At 43.8% G+C, this 22,268-nt stretch overlaps 3 protein-coding genes across 5 annotated transcripts; 2 read left to right on the top strand and 1 right to left on the bottom strand.

Annotated features, from left to right (window-relative positions):
- The first annotated feature begins 98 nt into the window (after positions 1 to 98).
- On the top strand, positions 99 to 11,969 carry fzd6 (frizzled class receptor 6). 2 transcript variants are annotated; one of them, XM_069702102.1, is made up of 8 exons: positions 99 to 222; positions 1,482 to 1,906; positions 7,376 to 7,572; positions 7,660 to 8,239; positions 8,356 to 8,775; positions 9,170 to 9,318; positions 9,448 to 9,843; positions 10,213 to 11,969. In XM_069702102.1, exons 2-8 carry the CDS (start codon positions 1,721 to 1,723, stop codon positions 10,376 to 10,378), a joined length of 2,094 nt encoding a protein of 697 aa, XP_069558203.1. In that variant the 5' UTR covers positions 99 to 222; positions 1,482 to 1,720; the 3' UTR covers positions 10,379 to 11,969. The 2 variants fall into 2 exon arrangements, with proteins under 2 accessions (XP_069558203.1, XP_069558204.1); XM_069702103.1 differs by lacking the exon at positions 99 to 222 and adding an exon at positions 253 to 448.
- Positions 11,970 to 12,157: 188 nt separating this feature from the next.
- LOC138622934 (collagen triple helix repeat-containing protein 1-like) lies at positions 12,158 to 18,036 on the top strand. Of its 2 annotated transcripts, XM_069702100.1 has the most exons (5): positions 12,158 to 12,310; positions 13,318 to 13,389; positions 15,029 to 15,247; positions 15,349 to 15,565; positions 17,523 to 18,036. In XM_069702100.1, exons 1-5 carry the CDS (start codon positions 12,197 to 12,199, stop codon positions 17,663 to 17,665), a joined length of 765 nt encoding a protein of 254 aa, XP_069558201.1. In that variant the 5' UTR covers positions 12,158 to 12,196; the 3' UTR covers positions 17,666 to 18,036. The 2 variants fall into 2 exon arrangements, with proteins under 2 accessions (XP_069558201.1, XP_069558202.1); XM_069702101.1 differs by lacking the exon at positions 13,318 to 13,389 and having other exon boundaries at positions 12,159 to 12,310.
- A 434-nt stretch (positions 18,037 to 18,470) lies between these two features.
- On the bottom strand, positions 18,471 to 22,203 carry slc25a32b (solute carrier family 25 member 32b). Its single transcript, XM_069702099.1, has 7 exons — positions 21,768 to 22,203; positions 21,304 to 21,454; positions 21,129 to 21,214; positions 20,223 to 20,377; positions 19,379 to 19,492; positions 19,050 to 19,195; positions 18,471 to 18,945 (listed from the first exon to the last, which is right to left on the bottom strand). The coding sequence occupies exons 1-7, from the start codon at positions 21,970 to 21,972 to the stop codon at positions 18,819 to 18,821; spliced, it is 984 nt and encodes a 327-aa protein (XP_069558200.1). The 5' UTR covers positions 21,973 to 22,203; the 3' UTR covers positions 18,471 to 18,818.
- Positions 22,204 to 22,268: the final 65 nt, after the last annotated feature.

The raw sequence follows: 22,268 nt of genomic DNA, 5'->3' as shown, positions 1-22,268 counted from the left end.
GTGTTTACAGTCCATGGGTAAAACGGGTTCATAACTGGAGACCCACTTTTCCAACTGTAATTGAAAGCCTCTTCAGTTCAGAGCAGCCGGACGAGGAACGACGGAAGGACGGTGCCACCGGAGTTTATCGCAGGAAACACGCCACCGAATTCCTCCACGGAGCTGCTCCGACGTCTATCCACATGTAGTCAGCTGTTACATGAACTCCCTGGCTGTTGGGGGGTAAGTGCGTGTGTGTTTCGTACTTTTGCCTCCGTTGTTTCTTCCCACTTTCTTGTTCCGAAGTTTGTTTCGGGCCCCCGTCCCGGGGCAGCGACCGAGGCAGGGATGTTGACTGTACTCTCTCCCCAAGGCTGGCGTCTAATTTATGGGAAAACGGCTTTCCTGCCTGCGGTGCTTTAACATCACGTTAAAAGTACTCAGGATTGGGACATTCAAAGTAATGAAGGTAGTAGAAACTTATTAATAATGTTGTTTCTCACATGTACACGTCTGCTTGTTATGTTCGTGTTGGCGGTGCGTGTCAAATCTCGACTCCGCTAACTTGTGCGGTCTTTTCAATCATTGCTACCCAAAAGCTTTCTGCTAATAACAAACCGAAATCGCGGTTTACCTTCTCAGCTGTTTTAGTGCTGCATTGAGAACTTTCAGCCCTCCATGCTGCACTATGACGACTGTGTACATGTAAACAACGCTGTGGTAATATGAGGTAAACTCAAAACCAGCAATTGATTATGATCAGGAATTCATGCACTTCTATAAACAACATATCTTTTCAGAATTAAAGGTCAATATCTGGATATAGAAATACTTCTTGCTGTATTACACGTGAATAGATAGAATATATGCAGAAGTTATATTACATGTTCTTTGTGTGAGTTCCTATGAAATCAAAAAACAGCAAGCCTAAACTGATATTTTGCTTTTGTGAAAAACAAACATCATCATTGGGAAAGTATTACATTCTTTCTGCCATTGAAGATAATTAGTTGCTCATAATGTAAGTGTGTATGTGGAGCTCCTGACATTTTAATGTGACGTTTAATATGCATCAACAAGCTGAGACTCATTCTACTGAATCAGCCTGACATTCCCCACCCTGAGTAAACGCATGCAGCCAAATACGCACAGGTATTGGTTGGATTTTTTGGTCTGTCAATTCTTTCGGAATGATGTGTCTCCAAACACTGCTGCTCAAACTGGAGCCTGAGGACCTAGAGGGACCTGCAGGGGTGCCCTGGACTAATGAGGAGTTACACTTCATTGTGAAGGTGATGGAACAATGAATGACTGGCTGTTGTGATGACGGGGCTGCAGTCTATCCATACGCTGCAGTTGTGTAGTAAATGTGGGAACAAACAACAACAGAAAAACTCCCATGGGGCTTCTAAAGACAAAACTCGATGGCAGCCGCGTTGTGATTAAAATCAGACATCCCGATCCTTTGTATAACATATTTAATGTCATTACATTCATTTCAGGGATGTGGGAGTCCTATCTGTGACCCAGAGGCACATGCTGACCAATGATGAAAAATCGTACCTGCTGCAACGCCCACTGGCTCCACTGAGATGTCCCCGGGAGAAGTGATACGTGGATGACGGTGTGAGCCAGGGGAATTCAACGCTCGGGCCAAGACATCCTCACACAGAGACAAAAAGAAACCTGTTCTAGTTTGCACACACAAAAAGCACAGACTCATTTCCAATCGGCCGTTGCCATGCTGATGCCAGGACCTCTGTGGGTGTGCCTGGCTCTGATATGGGCGGGGAGCTGCAGTGCCCACAGCCAGTTCACCTGTGAGCCTATCAAAGTGCCTTGGTGCCTGGGAATGCCCTACAACATGACTTTCTTCCCCAACATGATGGAGCACTATGATCAGGATATTGCAGCCAATCATATGGAGGTGAGTCCTCTTAACATGACATATATCATTAACCAAACATTAAGCCCACATTGGCATTTATTGCTGTTAAATATGCAGTGGTATCTCATCTTTAATTCTTATTTTATTTGTTGTTTATTTATTACTTTTCTTAATCAACTCATTTAAAGGACCTGTGTGTTACGGATCCATTCCTGCCCTTTTGTAATGAGTGGGGTAATCAATACAACCTCCTCCTGTGGGTGTAAACAGTATTTAATTAAATGCCAATAATTGTTCAAACCCTGGGAACATTATTATTTAGGAAATTCTAGTGGAGATAACAAAGTTTCCAAAGAACATTTAAATGCATGAGACTGCATTTGGACTAATAGATGTTGAACAGCTGCTGACCCTCCGTAAAGATTCTCATTATTCTGGGTTTCCATTGAGAATTCTAATTACATTGGTCAGCGATAGAAAAAAAAAAAAAAAAAAAGACTCTCAAGTCACATTTAAAGATAATCAATATCATCTCAAAATAATTGCCATTATTACTGCCATCATTAGTGCACTGCCTATAATTGGCAGTGTCTGTCAGCCCATTTTCAAGCACATATTGATTGAACCATGAATACCATTTTGTAATGGACATGAACAGGCACACGATTTTTACCAGACAGCTTGTCCACAAATCATGTGTGATGGCTGTCTGGTGAATAAACTATTATCGCTGTGTTGTTGCGAATATGAGAACCATGAATCTTAATACTTTGAATTCTCAGCTGTCAGAATGGAAGAAATGCACAGGAAGGTTCCTTTAATTAATTTAATGAAGTGGAACATTTTTATTTATGGCTACAACTCGGGGGGGTGATTTGGACAAAATCAATTACCATAATATTTTCGACCAATTACCTCAGTCTTAATACTGCAGTGATGTTGTAGGGATGACTATTGGTGCTTTACACAATGAGATTTGATATAAATAATCATCAGTACTGTGGATAAAATGACTAAGTGGGTAAAGGCAAATAATAAACCAGCTACAACAGTCCAGTAAATCCAGAATATTACATCACTTTACTTTAAACCCAGGAAAAGACATTACTTATGCCATATTTTTATATTATGATATCCAAAATTTAACACAATATTCTTTCTCATCTGTCTCATGTCACAATATAGATTTTTGTTACGGTTCCTAAATCTGACACTGGCTCAAAGGAACACAAGATGCCACGGCGCTTTAGTTCAAAGAGAATTTAACAGAAAGCCCAAAACAAGTAAGGAAGATGGGGAAAATCCAGCTCCAACAAACCAAACAGGGAGAAGAGCCCGAACGATGCCACGCAGAGAGCTGTCGGACTCGGGCTTCTCCCCTAAACTAAGAGAACCAAGACCAATAACCAAAGACCAATAATGCTGGTGACTCCCAACTAGACTCATAACTAACAGAACAGAACAAATGCATAAAGCTGATGTTGATGTCGGTGCTGAGAGCGAGTGACGCTCCTCCCTTTCAGCCAATATATGAAAGCAAACTATTAAGAGAGAGAACAGGTTAATTATGAATGAATTATTAGAAGAATGATTACCTCAGGCACACTTTACATACTGCCCAGCCTTATCAACTACCTATGGAAACAAGTTTCCATAATATTATATAGAGTTTATAGATAAACATTTCTACATTTTGAACTGAACGCATACAATTTCTGTTTAACGGTAATTTTGGTATGTGACGGACACATTTGCATTTCAAACCCCTTTTTTTGTAACCACGCTCCACTTTTGAGAAACATCCATCAGCTCTGGCCCACGTCACACATTCCAGGGAGAAACTGCAGCTCGTAGCAATGAAAATGTTAACATCACACCGTGTAGCTCCACAGGTAGAGATAAATGATCTGTGTCCCAAAATATCAACTTCCAGCAGGGGTTAAAAGCACAGACGCCCCCTCACACCATTAACATGATCATAAAAAAACCAACATTGGCTTGCTGTTTGCCTGCTGCACAAGTGAAACTCACTGCAGAGCTCTTTCTGGCTTGTAAATTCTGCTCTACTGCTACTGCTGCCATACTTTTTGCCAAGCTATCACCAAGTTTTAGACTAAAGCTCTAAACACACGTCAAGCCCAGATCCTGACAAACATTTATAATATTCCTGAAACAGCCGTGAACACAGTAAAAGTGTGAACAGTCTTTGAAGTCATAAAGCCACGCCGCTGACCAGATCACTGGAGCTGACAGCTATTTCTGCACTCTGAGTTAACAAGCAGCTTTCTGTCTTGGATTAAACTCATTGCTGTTGCATTTTGTGTGTTTCTTCTCACAAGCTCTGGGTCATTTTCTGTTGTCTTCTGCCTCTGCTCTCATTCAGAAATCCATGTAAATGTACCGGCAGTATTTTTGAAAGCATTTCCACAGTAACATCGTGTTTTCTTTTCATCCAACAGACTTACTTTATGTCACAAAACCTGAAAAACCCAAACTTTGATTTTGTTCAGGTCACAGGACATAACTGTGTCATGATTTGAATAACTGGTCCACGTATGAAGTGCTGAGGTTTACTGCTTTGAGCTGCCGGTCAACCGGCCGGTTGCTGGAAACATCAAATCAGAACCCAGGAGAGACAGTTAGTCTAAGTTTGTGAAGGGAGGCTTGTAGGACTGGAGACATGATGGGGCCTCACAATTGTTAAATGTGCTTGTTGAAAACTAAGCTGCCCAGCGCTGTGACGTGCTCCAGTCACACTTACACTACAAAAGTTGACAGCCCGTCTCCTAGCAACAGTGGTTCTCAAATGACACTCAGCTGTCCCGCTGCTTTGGTAGACGTACACCGAGATGCAGAAAGAAGTGTGAGCACTGCTTTCAGAAATATACGGACAACTCCAAACAATCCTCAGAAGTAAGGAGAATTCAAATCTCAGTTTGACTTTTAAGGTTTCTGTTCAGGTTAATAGACATTTCTCTCCACACAAATTGTGTGTGATGCAGATTTAGTCACTGCCCCGTGCTAGTTCCGTATAGTTTGGGATTATGAAAGTGGTGTTCGAGTTTATCAGTGTTGTATTTGATCACAGACCCGGTCCTGCCTTGTGTCTCTCCTCAGCTGTGAACTGTTTCTGATGCGTCCTGCGTCCTGTGTCCTGTGTCCTGTGTCCTGTGTCCTGTGTCCTGGCATTCCTGAGGGCCAGGGTTTGGGTTACACACATTTGGTGTCAGAGTGTTGAGCATGAACAGTGATCTGTTGGATGAGTCTTTTGTGTGGCATCTGGCAAAAGGTATTGGCTTCTTATTTCACAGCAACCTTGGCCACGGGCAACTTCATGGACTTTGTTGTGAGGGGCCTTTGATTTCTGGAGGAAGGGGAGGGACACACCCAGTCGCACACAAAGCCCCCCGTGCATACCGCAATCAGTATTCTCCCTCTGTTAATCACTCACTCATTTCTCCCCCCGTGCACGCTCTTACCTCCACGGTCCAGTCTCCCAGGTGACGGGCTCGCACTCTCTGGCTTACATAATAACCATAGCTCTCCCTTTGAAAGTGTGCAGTGAATTTATCACAAGCTGCCTTATTTTGGGCTCACAGCAGCCTATCAGTGGGATTTTCCGGAGGAGGGCTGACCTTTTTCCGCCCTTGGTCCCAGTTTCCACTCGTGTCTGTCAGCTTTAGTTTAAAGTGTTAGAATACAGAGAGAATGGAAAGACTAATTGATGAACTGTGACAGACAGGGAGCACTTGATGGTCTTAAAAGTTTAAGCAAAAACTCTAAAAAGTGAGAGTGCAGTCTTTTTTTTTTTTTTTCAAATCATTTAATCCTTGAACTACTCTGCCATGAAATTCTCTGCGAAGGATTTCGCCTTTAAGAGCAAATCAGCTGGACTTGTACAGTTGATCCTGGTTGAAAGTTTCTGGAACGAGGGCAAGTTTTCACAGTAACTGCTGCAAAGCAAAGAAAGGTCAGATTGTTGAGCCACGGGGAACTCGGGAGTCCAGCACCTCCACAGGAGAGAAACAAGGATGCTTACTGTCAGAGGGGGCAACACCCGGCCCCCCAAGATGTGGGCCTACTGCCAGACTGGGTTTCAGGAGAAACAAGAGCAGAGGAAACATAATGAATAGTGGATGTGTTTTGTGGACAAATATTAGCAGTTTAGACTGACAGCAGTCTGTCTAGTAAGGAAGTTCATGAAGTAGAAACCAGGAGTCCTAAATCCTCAAAAACCTCCACATGATTAGTTTGTTAATGCATGTTTGTAACTATTGAGGGGCTGGTAATGGGTTGAATGAAATAATAGAGCCGTTCGGGGAAAAAAAGATTATTCCATGTAGTGTGCTGTCAAAGTTACACAAACAAAGAATAGCATTGACATGATCTGGATTTTTTTTTTGACTGGACTGATGATCAGTTTAATGCTGTGGATGAATCCACACACACCCAGACCTACCTAACTGAATGCTCTGTGCATTCCAGCCTTCTTGGCCTGTCGCCATGTGTTTCCAAATGTCTGTGCACTCATTTCCTGCCACCTATACTGCCCCCTCCTCCCCTTTCAATCCTCAGGGTCTTGACTAGTGTGGAGAAACAGAAGAATATGGTTTCCAGCCAGTGAATGGGCAGCTTTGTGTGGCGCTGCAGCTTAACAAAATCAAGCTCCGACTTGGTGTAAAGCAGGGCTTCTCAACCTTTTTGACTTGTGATGATAAAACAAGGCAAAGTAATGAGGCAAAGGCTAGACGCCCTGCTATGTTCAGGGGTTTTTAGCTGAAGGAAAATATAACATCATTCAGTTATTGACAAGAAAGAAAGCAAAGACTGTAGGAATGACTAAAAATGAACAGGATTTCATGTGGCTTTGCTACCCTGTTAATCGTCATGCAAAGCATTCGCTCTATTTCTGACCTTAACGCTCAGCACATTACAGTATTCAGTCATCTAGGGTTCACTATCATAAGCGTCGGTTTTCCATCAGTTGTCCAGCTGTGGGCTGCATCTTCAAAGGTATTTTCATGATCTAACAGATGGTCACTGTGTTCTCTCGGGCCAAAATCTGTGTTTAAAACCAACAAACAGACAAAGTTTGCAAAGCCACTTTCTCAGAAGCTACCTGCAGACACGGAGCACAGTGGAGCCGCACCTCTGTGGAAATATTGGAGTTAGTCATCTATTCACCAGACAGAAGATATCTGTTACATCATGAACATGTCTTTGAAGTAACTTCAAAGATAATCCACAGCTGAAAACAGTCCAAAAAGAAATCTAAAGTTTGGTTTGGGAATGAAATCATGCCGTACAATATGAGTGCTGGTGTCACCTCAACCCCTCACATTTATATACAGTATGTTTTTGCAAAGTACTCGCAATTTCAAAATTGTATGTGAATTTTGTTTATCTGACTTTACTAAACATACTTAAAACTTCATGTATTTTCAAATAACATACTTCAGCACCTCTTGTCGCGGTACATTAAAAAAAAGTCAAATTCTTTCATTCCAGCCGTTCATGCCGCTGGTGAAACTCCGCTGCTCTCCGGACGTCCATCACTTCCTGTGCCAAGCCTTCATCCCAGCATGCACCGAGGAGAACCAGGTGATCCGTCCCTGCAGAGAGCAGTGCGAGGCCGTTCTGTCTGACTGCGAGGAGGACATCCGCATCTTCGGTGTCACCTGGCCTCCAGAGCTACAGTGTGACAAGTAAGAAACCATCAACAGTCAATCCACGAGAGCGTCGCCCGTAATTCCCGATCGATCCATCACCCTGTTATTGTGTTTTTCCTCTAGACTGAACACATGCAGCCATTCTGATGGCTCTGTGCTTCCTGCGACCACCCCGGTGATTTCCTCGTCAGCTAAGAGGGACCTCGGCTTCTGGTGCCCGCTGCAGCTGAAGACCAAGCCGGGTCACGGTGCATCATTCCTGGGCGCCCAGGACTGCGCTCCACCTTGCTCCAACATGTACTTCAAACCCCACGACATCGAGTTTGCCAAGAGCTTCATCGGCGTGTGTTCAATCATCTGCCTGGGCGCCACGCTTTTCACCTTCCTCACCTTCCTCATCGACGTCAAGCGTTTCCGCTACCCGGAGCGCCCCATCATCTTCTACGCCGTCTGCTACAGCTTCGTCTCGCTCATATACTTCATCGGTTTCCTGCTGGGGAACAACGCAGCCTGCGCCAAAGCACCCCATCCCTCCGGGGTGGACACAGTGGTGCTGGGCTCCCAGAGCAAAGGCTGCACGCTGCTTTTCATGCTCCTCTACTTCTTCTCCATTGCCGGTATCGTCTGGTGGGTCATACTCACCATCACCTGGTTCCTGGCAGCTGGACCCAAGTGGAGCTGCGAGGCCATTGAGAAGAAAGCGGTAAGGTTTTTCAGCAGCAAACAAAAAGTAGGCAACAAAGAATAAGAATATGAATATGAATTAGCAGCCAGGGCAATGGTGCACACTGTTGACATTATTGCTCCTTATGACTTTAGGTGTGGTTCCACTCTGCTGCCTGGGGGATCCCCGGGGCACTAACCGTCATGCTGCTGGCTCTGAACAAGGTTGAAGGCGACAACATCAGTGGAGTTTGCTTTGTCGGGCTCTACGACCTGGACGCCCTGCGCTACTTTGTTCTGGCTCCGCTGTGCGTGGGCGTCATCGTCGGCCTCTTCCTCATCCTGGCAGGTATCGTTTCCCTCAACCACGTCCGGCAGGTCATCCAGCACGACGAGCGCAACCAGGAGAAGCTCAAGAAGTTCATGATCCGCATCGGTGTGTTCAGCTGCCTCTACCTGGTCCCGCTGGTCACCCTTCTAGCCTGCTACACCTACGAGCAGAGCCACCGCAGCACCTGGGAGAACACGTGGATCAACGACCGCTGTCAGGAGTACAGCATCCCCTGCTCATACAAGGTAGCTGAGGCTCCTCACTGAAGGTGCTGCGGCTCTGAACCGAACTGTTGTCCTGTTAGTTACATACATCCACTGTATCTTCTATTATATATAATAAACAACCTGCTCAACAGGAACCAACAGTATAAAGTATTCCATTTCTATACATAATTTGATTTTAACCTGCCTGTTAATTAAATAAACCACTTTGCCTTCAAACAATGTAATGAATAATGCATGAACCACTGAGTGTTGCTGAGTGGGAACCAGGTCAGTCCCCTGTTGAATGTCAGGACCTGATGCCAAGACTAAAAGTTCTTCAGGAAGTCTTCAGTCAAAAGTTGGATTTGTTTATGTACGCCCTCGCTCTGAATCACGAGGATCCTGTTACCATTTGAGTGTATTTCTGTTTCAGACCACAGAGCACGACCGCCCTGACCTCTCCCTGTTTCTGGTGAAATACCTGATGACACTGGTGGTGGGAATATCTGCAGTGTTCTGGGTCAGCAGCAAAAAGACCTGCTCTGAGTGGGCCTACTTCTTCAACAGGACCCGAAAGAGAGAGTAAGACCACATCTCTCACCGCTCGCTACAGAAGATGTGTATCCTCTTTCATACTGCCTCTGATGGAGTGGAAATACAGTTAAATCAGGTTCAGATGTGATGTCTTTCCTCATGTCTTGTAACCCACAGTCCCATCAGTGAGAGCCGCCGGGTGCTCCAGGAGTCCTGCGAGTTCTTCCTCAAGCACAACAGCCGCGTCCAGCACAAGAAGAAGCACTACAAGCCCAGCTCCCACAAGCTCAAAGTCATCTCCAAGTCCATGGGCACGAGCACCGGCGTCACACCCTCCAATGCCTCCACCACCAATCGAGGCACCTCCGCGCTGGGCAACCACGAGCCCCATGTACAAGGCTCCCTGTCTGAGATGTCAGCCAGGGAGCACCTGGACCGAGGCACCTCCAGCCGGAGCTCCAGGAGGGGGGAGAGGGAGAGGGAGAGGGAGACGGGGGAGAGACGCAGCAAAGGGGGGGGCTCCAGTAAGGTCAGCAGTCGCTCCGAGAGCATGCACAGAGTTGCAGATGGGAGGTAAGTAACACAGGTGGGAGGTACCGTATTCATTTCTGTCTGTTCTGTACACAAACACTTTTCCTGATTTATGTACTTGTATTTTACACGGAGATTAAGGAGGAGGGGGTTTTTTTTCTCACATTTTGGCTCTTTTCAGGTGACTCACTCCTGTCCTTTATGAAAATGTAACTTATGTTATGTGCCAAGCCATGTCGAAATCAATTTACAGGAACCAAAGTACATCTATCTCTCATATCATGCAGTGCTACTGCAACACTGTCAACACAGTTCTTCTTTTCAGTAACAGGAATGTACAGTCACAATGAGAAACTACATCTGCGTCAGTAATACCCATCTTTAATCTGTAATGTGTCCTGGCTGCTTCAGGATGACTCCAAGGAGCGAACTGTCTGAGGCCAGACAAGTTCCCGGGGGACAGTCGCAGCATCCAGCTTTAAACCAATCACACTGCAGCGGCATCCACAACTCCACCCACCAGGGGGTGCAACAGGTGCCCAAGGAGAGCAAGGACCCAAAGGACAGCAGCTGTTGAGACATCTGACCTTCCAAATTCATCTGTTCATCCATCCATCCAGCCATCCTTATATCTATCCATCCATCCACCCATCCATCCACCCATCCATCCATCCACCCACCCATCCATCCACCCATTCATCTATCCATCCATCCATCCATCCATCCATCATCCATCCATATATCTATTCATCTGTCCATGTGTCCATCCATCCATCTTTGATACCACTCAGTCACAACAGTCCCTCTTGATGCTGGTTATTGCAACCGTTGTGCACAAACAGTAGTTACCTTACAGTCAGTGAATGTTTGTTGCCAGCTAAATGTACCACACCTGGAGTATTTCACACGTTGAATGTTGGAGCAGGATCTGGTGGCTTCCAGCTCAGTCGCAAGGTGTTTTAGTTAGTTTGGGTGTCGGCTTTGTCTTCCAGCTTTACTGCGCTTTTGTCCTGAATGTTGCAGCAGCACGGATGTATTCCAACCATACAACTACCAATGGTCATTCAAGTTCGTAGCATACATTAGGTCTGCTGTTTTATAGATTAGTAGTTCAATGTTATATACAGTAATGCTGGCTAGTAAACAAAAGCAACAATTATGTAAATATTATTTTTTGTATTGTAGAAATGGAGTCTTTTCACTGGACCACTGTACTGAGAGTTCTGTTAGAAAGCTCATGATTTTACCAAACATTGAACCCAAGGAGAGTCTTCCTGTGGTAAACTGTTCATGAATGTCTTATTGTTCCTCCTGCCTTCAAACCTCATTCTGATATACACATTATTATTATTATTATTATTATTTCTCTGAAAAAAAGGACACTTAAACTTGATAGAGTTGATTTTTTTAGAGGTTACATGTGTTTTTTCTTTTGAAAACTTCTTAAAAGATTTTTTTCTTTTTTTTTTTTTTTTTCATTTTTGGATCCTGTCTTGCTTTCTGTTGTACAAACACATATTGTGCAGAGGTGTCTTTAAAGACGTGTCCTGTGATAAAGTACAGCTTTGTAGTTCTCTAAAAGAATGCGCCTCCTCAGAAAAACATCTACAGCTCGGTTTCATGTGTGATGGTGTTTGAATCAAACTGAGGAAACAAATATAACAGGGTTTGCACTATTTGTCATTAAAAGCACAAACCATTAATTCATTAAAGTACTCATGAACAAATGTGTAAAAATGAGGATTTAATTTGGGGGTTATTTATAACATATGGGTGACAGACCACATATCTTTACTTAAAATACTTTCAGAACGCCTCCTGTGATTTATTTGAAAGTGTACCTTGATGTACGGTCTGTCTTGCTGTGTAAGGGAATCATTATTCCCTATAGTATATTCACCTTTCATATTTTGGAGTCACAGGACAATTAATTCCGATACCACTCATTAAAAAGGGAAATATTGTCAATCTTTTATATTCTTCGGCTGGTATGTGGATGGGGGTCTTGCTTATGATGTACCTAGACCTAGTATAGTCTATCAGATGCCCCATGCAGTTCTGTGAGCCATTGTTTTATGTATTTTTATATAGCCTATCTTTTCAATTCAATTTTGTATCGTTGCTGTTTCATTTTCATAAAATATTGAATAAAAATTTTTTTGAATTCATGCGTCTTGAGTAATTTATGACAGACTTATGTCTACTTTATCCGCACACGCGCACGGTGGTCACAATCTAAATACCACAGGGAAGTTTTCCTTAGACTACGTCCCCATAGTTGACTGGCTCCTTCCCTCTCGTCCTGCCCTCCTCTGGACTGAAGCTGACTGGAGTTGGAGCCGATCTGTCGCCTCAGATCTCTCAGCGCACACAGCAGCAGCCCGCCGTCTGTCCTATGATGTCTCCTCTCGTTGGCCGCCTGCTCTTTCTTGTCTGCTTGGCTTTGCCTCTTTATGGCGTGGAAAAGGTGAGAAATAGAGGATACCGAAAGGATCCTGACGCCGACAAGGTAAGAGGGATTAGGTGTTGCCGTTATGATGACTTTAAAAGTAGATGTGTGGCTTCAAAGCGGTTTATTAGCTAAAAAATGACTGATGTGAAAGTATAGACGTTGCACTCAGTGACCTTTGCCGTTATTCAGCGCGCTTTAATGCATCTCATTTAACATTCATTGGTTATTTAGCATATTCCTCAAATTCATCCTGGGACTACTTTTTCTTGCGCCATGCACCGCTGTTTGCCAGAAATGTCTCTAAACGACTGATTTCCCCCTCAAAAAAGGGACAAAAGGTGCTTATTCATCCACATGATCCACATGTAGGAGTGTGGTCACCACTTTGGAGAAAAGTGTCTCCAAAATGACTTGTTCCCAGCAGCAGCACATCAGCAAATGCACTTTTATAGCTTTTGTCTAGTCAGCTGGTTCTTTATTATTCCAGGTTTGGCTGTTCTCCAGCAGACACGGTTTGACACAAAAAAAGTAAATTCCCAAACAGGAAGCTGGGGTCTGTCTCATTCTGTCTGCCTGTCTTTGTTATCTCTCTGCCTGTTTGACAAGTTTATGATGAGGTTATGTGACTTTGATTTGTGTAAACATTTGATGGGTGTTCTAACTGATTAAGATGTTATAATATCAAGAATAAAAATCTAGAAGATAAGCATGGTTCAACTCTTAAATTTCACAATCCTAATTATCACCCAGCCCAATCTTAGACTGTGTGTACAGAGTTACATAACCCTCCATGCTGTAGGTAGTTTGGGGGTGTGGGGGGTGGCAAAACAGAGTGAACACACATTTCCTTCTTTAATCTCTTGGGGATCAAATGAAAGTAAACCTTGTGTTTATTTTTGCTGGGACTCTGTGGACCCTCACACCCTCCTCAGGGTCTCCTAGAAGTCTGCATACCCCTACGCTGAAAACCACAGAGCTCCAGCAGTTGCTCTTCATTATTCCACATATGAGACCACATTAGAAGCATATAATAAATAGCATTTTATGTTACCATCTGTATCTAGTGCTCTGGAAATGATGCAGAAAAGCCCAACTGCACTAGACACTCTGGAGAAGGAAGAACTTTGAACAACATGGTAATCATAAAATCCTATTTTGAATCTTTTTGAGATCCTTTGAAACTTAAAAACTCTCAAAGCATTGCATGCTCCAGGACAGCTGCAGGCTTTGCTCTGACTAAATGCATGATATGCTACTGATTCCTCAGCGCTTTGGGGCAAATGCAGCCTTTATGCTTCCAGTTACAGTAATGGACTGTGTACTACCAATACTGAGACGGGCTGGAGTGTAATTCATGCAGGCAGGCAGCACCACTATAGAAACAGCAGACTGGAAGCTAATATAAAAGTCAGCCGTGTGGCTAAGTGGATAGAGGTTCCATTCATTAGTCTGCTTTGAAAGCTCTCCAAACATCCAACCCTTAATAAAACACCGAGACTTTTCCTTGCTGAATATCACCGAGCCCTCATGCAGCACTTGCATCATTTCCACATTTTGCCACCTATAAGCCAAGATGCATGGAAATGTTCTCCCCTCTTTTTTCTTCAGGGCAAATTCCAGCTTTTATTTCAGCACATGTAACCCACCATCAATTCATCGGAGACTTCCCGGTTTCCTTTAGAGATGATGTCAGGTCTCACACTCCAGGTTGCTCCACTATTAGCCACCTAATGGCCAAAACAGACCCTCAACCATCTGTTTTGCAGCAGCTGACATAAGGATACTGTAATCCTTTCTACTTTCAAGCAGCTTTCAGATTCACATCATCTGAAAAACATTTTCTGACTTCACCCCAGGGGCGAGTTGGGTCAAGATGCTGGAACTGGAGTAAAAGCTCTTTGTTCTCTTCTCCTTCCTTTGGACGTTTTTCTTTATTTATTTATTTTTTGCCTTAATGCCTTTTGGCCACGTGCCCCCTGTAACTGCTCCACAGCTGCATGCTGAGCAAAAGGGCAGCAATGACCCAACTAAAACTCAGATGCTTTTGGCTAGGACTCATTACTACGTGTCAGTTTATGTCTGTCATCCTGGTTAAAACAACAACTTACAAATCACCTATACCCAAAATTAGAACCCACACCAACTATAAAAAGCTTCAACAGTCAAGCTGTACACTGCAATCTGTTGGTCAAAATGTCTCTTTGAGGAACACACAAACCTATTTGGATCCTCATTGTGTCTATCTCTGTATGTGGTAGGTTTTGGCAAACTCCCTGGTCTCCGTGTGAGTCTGTGTGTATTTGAGTCAGCTTGAGTAAGATGCTGCATCTGTTTAAACATAGCAGACGACTCAACAGGACAATGAATCACAGTGTGAGATGTGTGTCCCGACACCTAATTTAACCCAGTTCCTCATTAACACACAATATATAATTTACTGGCTTTGTGGTTTCATGGTTGCTGACTCTGTTGCTGTGCTTTAGTGTGGCTCACATCTGTTTTTACACTTGTTTCAGCCCGATGGCAATGAATTTGTTTATGTGACTTGTAAGTGAGATATAATATGGCTTCTTGCGTGTGATGGTTGGATGGATGGCAGCATTTAGGTGTCTGTGGTGCATGCAGCCCAAACAGAGATTTAACCCGCGGGAAGGGAGACAGAAAAACCTGAAACAGGAAGTTGGATAACAGTAGATAAGGCTGATGCTGTTTAGATTGTTTCACTGACATCTTCCAACTCCAACTCCATTTCCTCTTTTCCTTGTTTTTTTCCAGTTTGGCAGCTGCATCCAGGGTCCAGCAGGCACCACTGGCAGAGACGGTAACCCAGGGGCCAACGGTATCCCAGGGACGCCAGGTATCCCAGGACGTGATGGGCTCAAAGGTGAGAAAGGAGAATGTATTAGTGAGATTTTCGAGGAACCCTGGAGGCCCAACTACAAGCAGTGTGCCTGGAACTCTCTGAACTATGGGATCGACCTGGGAAAAGTAGCTGTAAGTATCTTTCTGTGTTACTGGGTAATGTGGGAACTTCAATTATTACAAATACACATAAATGTTACACAGCCACATTGATATTGTATGCTGTGTTGCAGGACTGTACCTTCACCAAGCTGCGTTCAGACAGCACCCTCAGAGTCCTCTTCAGCGGCTCCCTCAGACTCAAGTGTAAGAACGCATGCTGTCAGCGGTGGTACTTCACCTTCAACGGAGCAGAGTGCACGGGACCGCTGCCCATAGAGTCCATCATTTACTTAGACCAAGGAAGTCCTGAGCTCAACTCAACCATCAACATCCACAGAACGTCCTCAGGTACGACTCAAATCACAGGCTTTGTTGTTCCATGAATAATCTCAACCAAGAATGTTTTTCTTACCAGTGGTCTGCAATGCTATACTGTGGCAAGAAAAAAGTAAGTGAATTAGAATCGAAGGCATTTATGTATAAAATTGTCTTAAAATCGAGTCAGGTCTTCATACAAATTACAATTATGAACAACCGCAATCTATTTTAATCTAGTAACACAAATCGCTGTATTGTTATCGTCCATATTGAAATATAATTCAAATATTTGCAGTGTGAGGTTGTGAAATGTAGCCAGGATTTTTAGTGAAGTAAAAGAGAACTCCAGGCATCATTTTACCTCATTAACTTCACTGTTAATGAGTTTACTTTACAAAATCATGATGCATGGTTGCATGTAACGTGTCCATGAAGGAAGCGGCTGTTCCCCAAGAAAGAAAAAGAAACATCACCTGCACCTGACGTTTGCCAAAGAGCACCTTGACAGTCCACAACTTTACTGGGAAAATATCTGTGGCTGATGAAACTAAATTATTCATCCAGGGCACACAGCGCTATGTATGGCATAACGAGAGTGCTGCATACCAGCATAAAAACATCATATCAAAGGCAGAAGCACAGTGGCGGCAGTATCATGGCTTGGTGCTGCTCTGCTGCCTCTGGGAATAGACAGCTTGCCACCATCAAGGGGAAAATAAATTCCCAAGTTCAGGTTAATGTCAAGTTGGAGCTTAGTGGACTTTGGGTGATGCCGCAAGACAATGACCTGAAACATCAAAGTAAATCTACGACAGAATGACTTCAAACAAAGTAAATCCCTCTTTTGGAGTCGCCCAGTCAGAGCCTAGATCTTAATCCAATAGAGATGCTGTGGAACGACCTCAGAGAGCTGGTCACAGCAGACATCCCAAGAATATGGCAGAGCTGAACCGTTCTGTGATGACTGGGCCAAAATTCCTCCTGAATGGTTTGCATGTCAAATCTGCGGCCACCAGAAACATTTGTTTGAAGTTATTCTGGTATTGAGATTTTAGCAGTCATGAAATTCAAGGGTTCACTTACTTTTTCTCCAGCACTGTGAAGGTGTATTTAGTAATGTCACCAAGGATTGCAACTTATTGGGTGTTTTTAATAAGCGTACATTGTGTTTGTCTATACTTGTGATTTAAATGAAGATCCATTTTATGACCCATCTATGTAGAAAACCAAGAAATTCTTAAGTGTTAACATCTAGCCACTATAGTTTCAAGCAACAGTTTAACATTTTGGTAAATATGCTAATATTTGCTTTTAATCCTGAGAGTTACATAAGAAGATTGATACCACTCTCATTTCTGTACGTGAAGCAAGAGTTAGTACCCAGTTAGCTTAGCTTAGCACAAAGACGGAGGGGGGGGGGGGCAGCTAAAAGTAAATTTACCTCCCAGCACCTCCCTAATTAGCAGTCTTGTCTAATTTAAAATGTAGAAATGGCAGGTTGTGGTGTTACTTTGCGTTACATGCTCAACTATTTCTTAGCCAGGAGCAGTAATGTCTGGAAGTTTCCACTGGTTAAAAAGTGGCAACCTCACAATGAAGGAGGCAGTAAGGAAGCCACTGCTTCCAGCATCCCACCTTTTTATTTTATTACCTTTGGACAAAGGCAAGCTGTATTCCTGTTTCAGTCTTTTTTTGCTAAACTAAGCTGAGCTAAGCAGTAGTTCAGTGTAGCCTTGTATTTACTGCACGGATGGGAAAGTATTACTGAGCTTCTCATGTATTGACTCTCAGTAAAAAAAAAAAAAAAAGAAGTTGAACTGTTCCTTTAAGTGGTTCAACGCCTTGTTTCTTCAGTTTACAGCAACACTCCTCCAGTTATGTTCCTGAAAGTTCACCACCGTCAGAAAACAAAGCAATTTACAAATGTCCGTCTCAGCTCTGAGTACGGGTGTTCCCTGACACGGTCCTCTCCTTTCTTTCTCTCCAGTTGAGGGGCTCTGTGAGGGCGTCAAAGCCGGGCTGGTGGATGTGGCAGTGTGGGTGGGGACCTGCGCTGACTATCCAAGAGGTGACGCATCTACAGGCTGGAACTCTGTGTCCAGGATTATCATTGAGGAACTGCCTAAATAAGAAGAAGAAGAAGAAGAAGAAAAAAAGAAGTCCCATGAAAGGGAGGATCCGGTCTCGGTAGTGTAACAGTCTGTTATCTGGCCCTCCAAAATGATCAGGTCTGGTTTGCTGAGGCGTCACAGAACCACTGATGGTTACTTGAATGTTTTTATATTTCATTTAAATACTATCTTAGTTGTCAGGACAATAAACAAGCACACCGTGTCGTTCTGTCTGCCAGAAATAAAATCAGTACTGTAGCTTCTTCTGCTTGTGGATGCTGTGAGAAAACACAAACCATTTCACACACATTGACAATGTTTAAACTGTGCAGTCATGTGACCTGTTTATATCCATTGTTACTGTTAATAAAGTCTTTTTTTTTTTTTTTTAAGAATTTAACCTTTACTCATTCTGATACACAATACGCTCCATTCATTAGAGCCACAAAGCCACACATTTAATGGATTTACACATCAAGCATGAGAAAATGCAGCTGGAGCACAGTTTGGATTTTATAACAAAGCGTTATAAAGCAATGCAGTTACAATTTGTTTCAGGAGAGCAAAGGATGAATTTAGAAAGAAGTGTGATGGTGTGTTTAGGCTAAAAAAAACCAGAGTCATTGTTGCTGTTCACAAAGACAAATAAAGTCAAACTAATAGGACACACACATGTAACTGGAGACCTGAGAAGATCTTGAATTTGATGTTGCTAATGAAACCTGAGTTCAGACTGTCTCCCTTCCTAAACATAACAAGTAAACATAACTACTGTTTGATGAAATATTTCATCTGGTGCTTCTACAATAACACAAAACAGCAACTTACAGTAAACACCAGTTTAATGAAAGCTATCATCACAGCAGCATTGAGGTGAACAGCAACAAGCTTCCTCCTCACCACTTAATTGTGCGTCTGAATCAGAGACACATGTCAATGACACTTCACTGACAATCCAGAATTTGTATCGACGGAAGCAGAAACAGTCCCGTGTTGATTCTGTTGCTTTGCGTGACAACTTTTTCATTCAGTTTTGGTGCTTCTCACTTCAGCGAACAGTGAACAGTCAAGAGTTCGGGCCGACGCTCTCCTCTCTTTGTCTCCGTGGCACCGACGTGCCGGCGTGAGCTCGGCGTCCATGCGGCTGTTCGTGCCGTTTTTCTCCCGAGCCCTCATTTATTTTGTCCCAAAAGGAAGTGAGACACATTCTCATAAACTACAAAGGTGATGCAGCAGGCGGGGGTGACGCGTATTAAGTTGGGGATGATGCCTTTGTAGAAACCGATGGCGCCTTCGTTACTGCAGAGAAAGAGGCAAAATATTAACCGTCAATCAAACTGGACACAGTTTAGAAACAGAGAGGAGGGTGGTTCTTTCCCGTTATGAGTGGATCACTATCGCACCTCCACGTCCGTCTGATGACATCAATAACTCCATGGTATCTATTGTGCTGGTCCTGCAGGCGAGCTCGCACCACCTGATACGGGTACGTTGTGGCCACAGCAAATACTTTCGATAGCGCCGCCATTGTGATGTACTCCATCGCTTTCTGACAGACCAATGGAAGGAGAGGGAGGAAGAAGTGAGCCGGGCGGTGTCGGAAAACTGATGAGTCACTTGTTATCAACTGTGGGCTCGGTATCATTAAACTCAAAACGTTACCAGCCTTAATATGCCCGAGTTTGATTCAACATGTTTCCAGCCCGTCTGGGGCTCATGGCTCATGACTCACCAGCTTTTCCTCTGAAGGAACTTTCTTGTATTTGTTGTAGTCTCTCTTGAGCTCTTCATAAGCCATGAACTGCAGCGCTCCATGAGACGTACCGAACAGACCAGGAACGTAACCCTTTGGAACACACACATTCTGTAAGTCCTTCTGTCTTGATACACTCAAACTAGCCACAGTATAAATGACCCATTGATAGAAAAGCCCATACAACTACAATCTGCACTCTATCTTTGGCTCTTTACCAGCTTAAAGCTCTTTTTGGACACATTTCTATTTGCCAAGTTAGCAGTAATGATTCTCCAAAGCTCATGAAATGCATATGAAAGTAATTAAGAAACTAAAATACAGCTTAAAAATTCGGGATGTTATTACTATTATTTCGGCGTTGTGCTTTACTACAGCTAATAAAGGTTGGGGATGCCCTCTAGTGGTGATTGTGGGAATCTCACAGGTCAACTTTGTTTACAGCAGTGGTGCTGAGGCCTGAAGCAACCTCGACGGTACAACTTCAGTCCGACCGATATATGGGTCAGCTTTTATGGGCAGATATCAGCCTATCACAGATGTATAGGTATCAGTGTGTATGTTTGTTGATACACACTGATATCAAAACTTTTCTGTTTTTTATTATTATAATAAAAACGTATTGTTATTTAAAACAAGGGAAAAGGTTTAATACATATTTCTGTCAAAATTGGTAAAAGTGTTTCATAACACACATGTCTTTTGCGCCCTATTAAGCATCGGCTTGGCTCCATATATAACTTCAGTATTTATATTGCCGGTGGCTGCACTAAGCAGTCATTCCTACACTATGTGGAAGTCCCAGAAGACATTGATGTCTCACCTTGTATAGTCCGGGCACTCCCTCCTGGCGGAAGATCTTGACCAAAGCATCCACCATCCCCTTGTACTGCTTACTGGTTGGGTCAGCGTTGTACTGCAGCACCAGCCGGGTCTTGGTCACCCAGATTGGATTGGTTAGGGTGAGTGTTAGGATGCCTGGTGAGGACGATGAGGACATTGTTACTATGAGGTTTATGACATGTGCCCAAGACAGTCTTTGAAGTACATTCAGTGTCTATTTTATTACTTACATACTGTACATACACATAATCCCTTCAGTAAACAGTACTGATTACTGTAAATAGCTGCGACCTAAATGATATACCTTGAAAAACAGGACTGAGAGTTACTCAACATTGAAATAGAAAAAGAGACCTGATCCAAGTGATGTTGATTGTGATGAGGCAGTTGAAGTGTTAACACAGCAAACTGTCCAGCTGTTTTGGCACATTACACAGTGGTATTAGCTTATTGCAGCATCAGCACCTGTACATATCTGTGCCAACAAAGGATCGCAACAGAGAAACACCAAACTAGGTCTGAGGACATTTAGAAACAGCCTAATCATTGCATAGTTTCTAAAAGATTCATATCAGAATTGTCTGTTCATATATCATCAGATTGTATAAACTCAGGCCGTGGATGCCACATTAAAACAGTTAGGTCACCGTTTTTTGCTGGAATCCTTTTAGATGCTATATTTTCAGCACCTAACTTAATTTTGCCAAGAGGAAGCAGATCCATGTGATCATGTGAGACTATAATGAACACAGGGGCTGGGAACTCATTTGTGTCTGCCCCCTGTCAGTTGAAACCAGCTCAGGGCAGCGCTTTCCAGCTGTTGTTGTTGACCGTGTGCCGATTATGTGAGTGTGAAGGCAGCAGCGTTCAAACACGTGGGACTGACCTGCTTCGGCTGCAGACACCAGGTGTTCAGCGGCACTCAGCTCAGTCTGACGACCTTCCTTCGTGTACCCTTTGATCGCATTGTAGCTGCAAGGGAAGAGAAGTCGTCAACATCAGTGAGAAACATCAGCATGCAGGTGAGGTCCAACAGGTTTATAGCTTCATAGCTGACATACAAGAAGAAGTAAAGACCCCAGGACGCTCCGGCACCCCAGACGTTGGGCGTCACTCCTTGGTAGAGTCCTCTCAGTCCCTCCTGCTGCCAGACGCTCTTCATGCAGTGCACGATGCCGCTGTACTTAGGTCTGAGGTCCAGTCCATCACTGACTGTGTTGAAAAGACATGAACGATCTTTAAGTGACGTCATCCGAATTAATCATAACAGATTAAAAAAAAAAGCATGTCTCAAATGTTTGAAGTTAAGTCGTAGCAGCTTGCAGATCAAGAATCACAGAGATCCTTGTTGAAATGTCAAATGTACGAACAGAGTATTGAATTACTTTCGACTGAAGGAGAGGAGAGAAGCTCCTGAACCAAACAGTACGCTGTTATTTCGTGGAGCTAATAAGCGGTAAACCTCTGGTACTGCGGATGAGTTTAAAGACATCATCACAGACACACAGTACAATGAACGATGTACCTGCAAACCTGATTTTGACCAGGTCCAGCGGGTGAAGCATCAGCGTGGACACCACTCCCCCGCTGAGTCCCGCGACCAGGTTTTCTACCTTCACGTGACTGAACACCTGCTGGACACGTCCGGCTAACGAGGCGGCGGGGACGGGTTTGCGGGACAGTCCCGTCTCGGTCACGTTAACGTTACCGGGGTTTGGAGGGGAGCTCATTTCCACAGGTCACTTAGCTCGGAGCTACCTCCTGTCAGCTGTTCGCAGGGCGCGCTGTAGTAACGTTGAACGAGCTGATCGAGACGACAACGAGCTGCAGGATCTAAATGAGGTAAACAAGCTCTTCATGTTCACATGTCAGCGACTGATCCACGTTTTTTAACGCGGTGATGCTCCATGGCTGCTGATCTGGCTCTCTTATCAAGTCGCGGCACCGCAGCTCGACCTTGTGCTCGTGTTTAGGAAACGTCAGGTGGTGGTTGTTAAAAGCGCTACTTCCGGCCGCGCGTTTCAAA

The sequence above is a fragment of the Brachyistius frenatus genome, unplaced genomic scaffold, assembly GCF_029030835.1.
Source record: "Brachyistius frenatus isolate BFR_SWC_R1_liver_20210118 unplaced genomic scaffold, ASM2903083v1 Contig_40, whole genome shotgun sequence".
NCBI lineage: Eukaryota > Metazoa > Chordata > Actinopteri > Embiotocidae > Brachyistius > Brachyistius frenatus.
The sequence above is the reverse complement of the archived record's forward strand: the minus strand, read 5'-3'. Positions and strand labels throughout refer to the sequence as shown.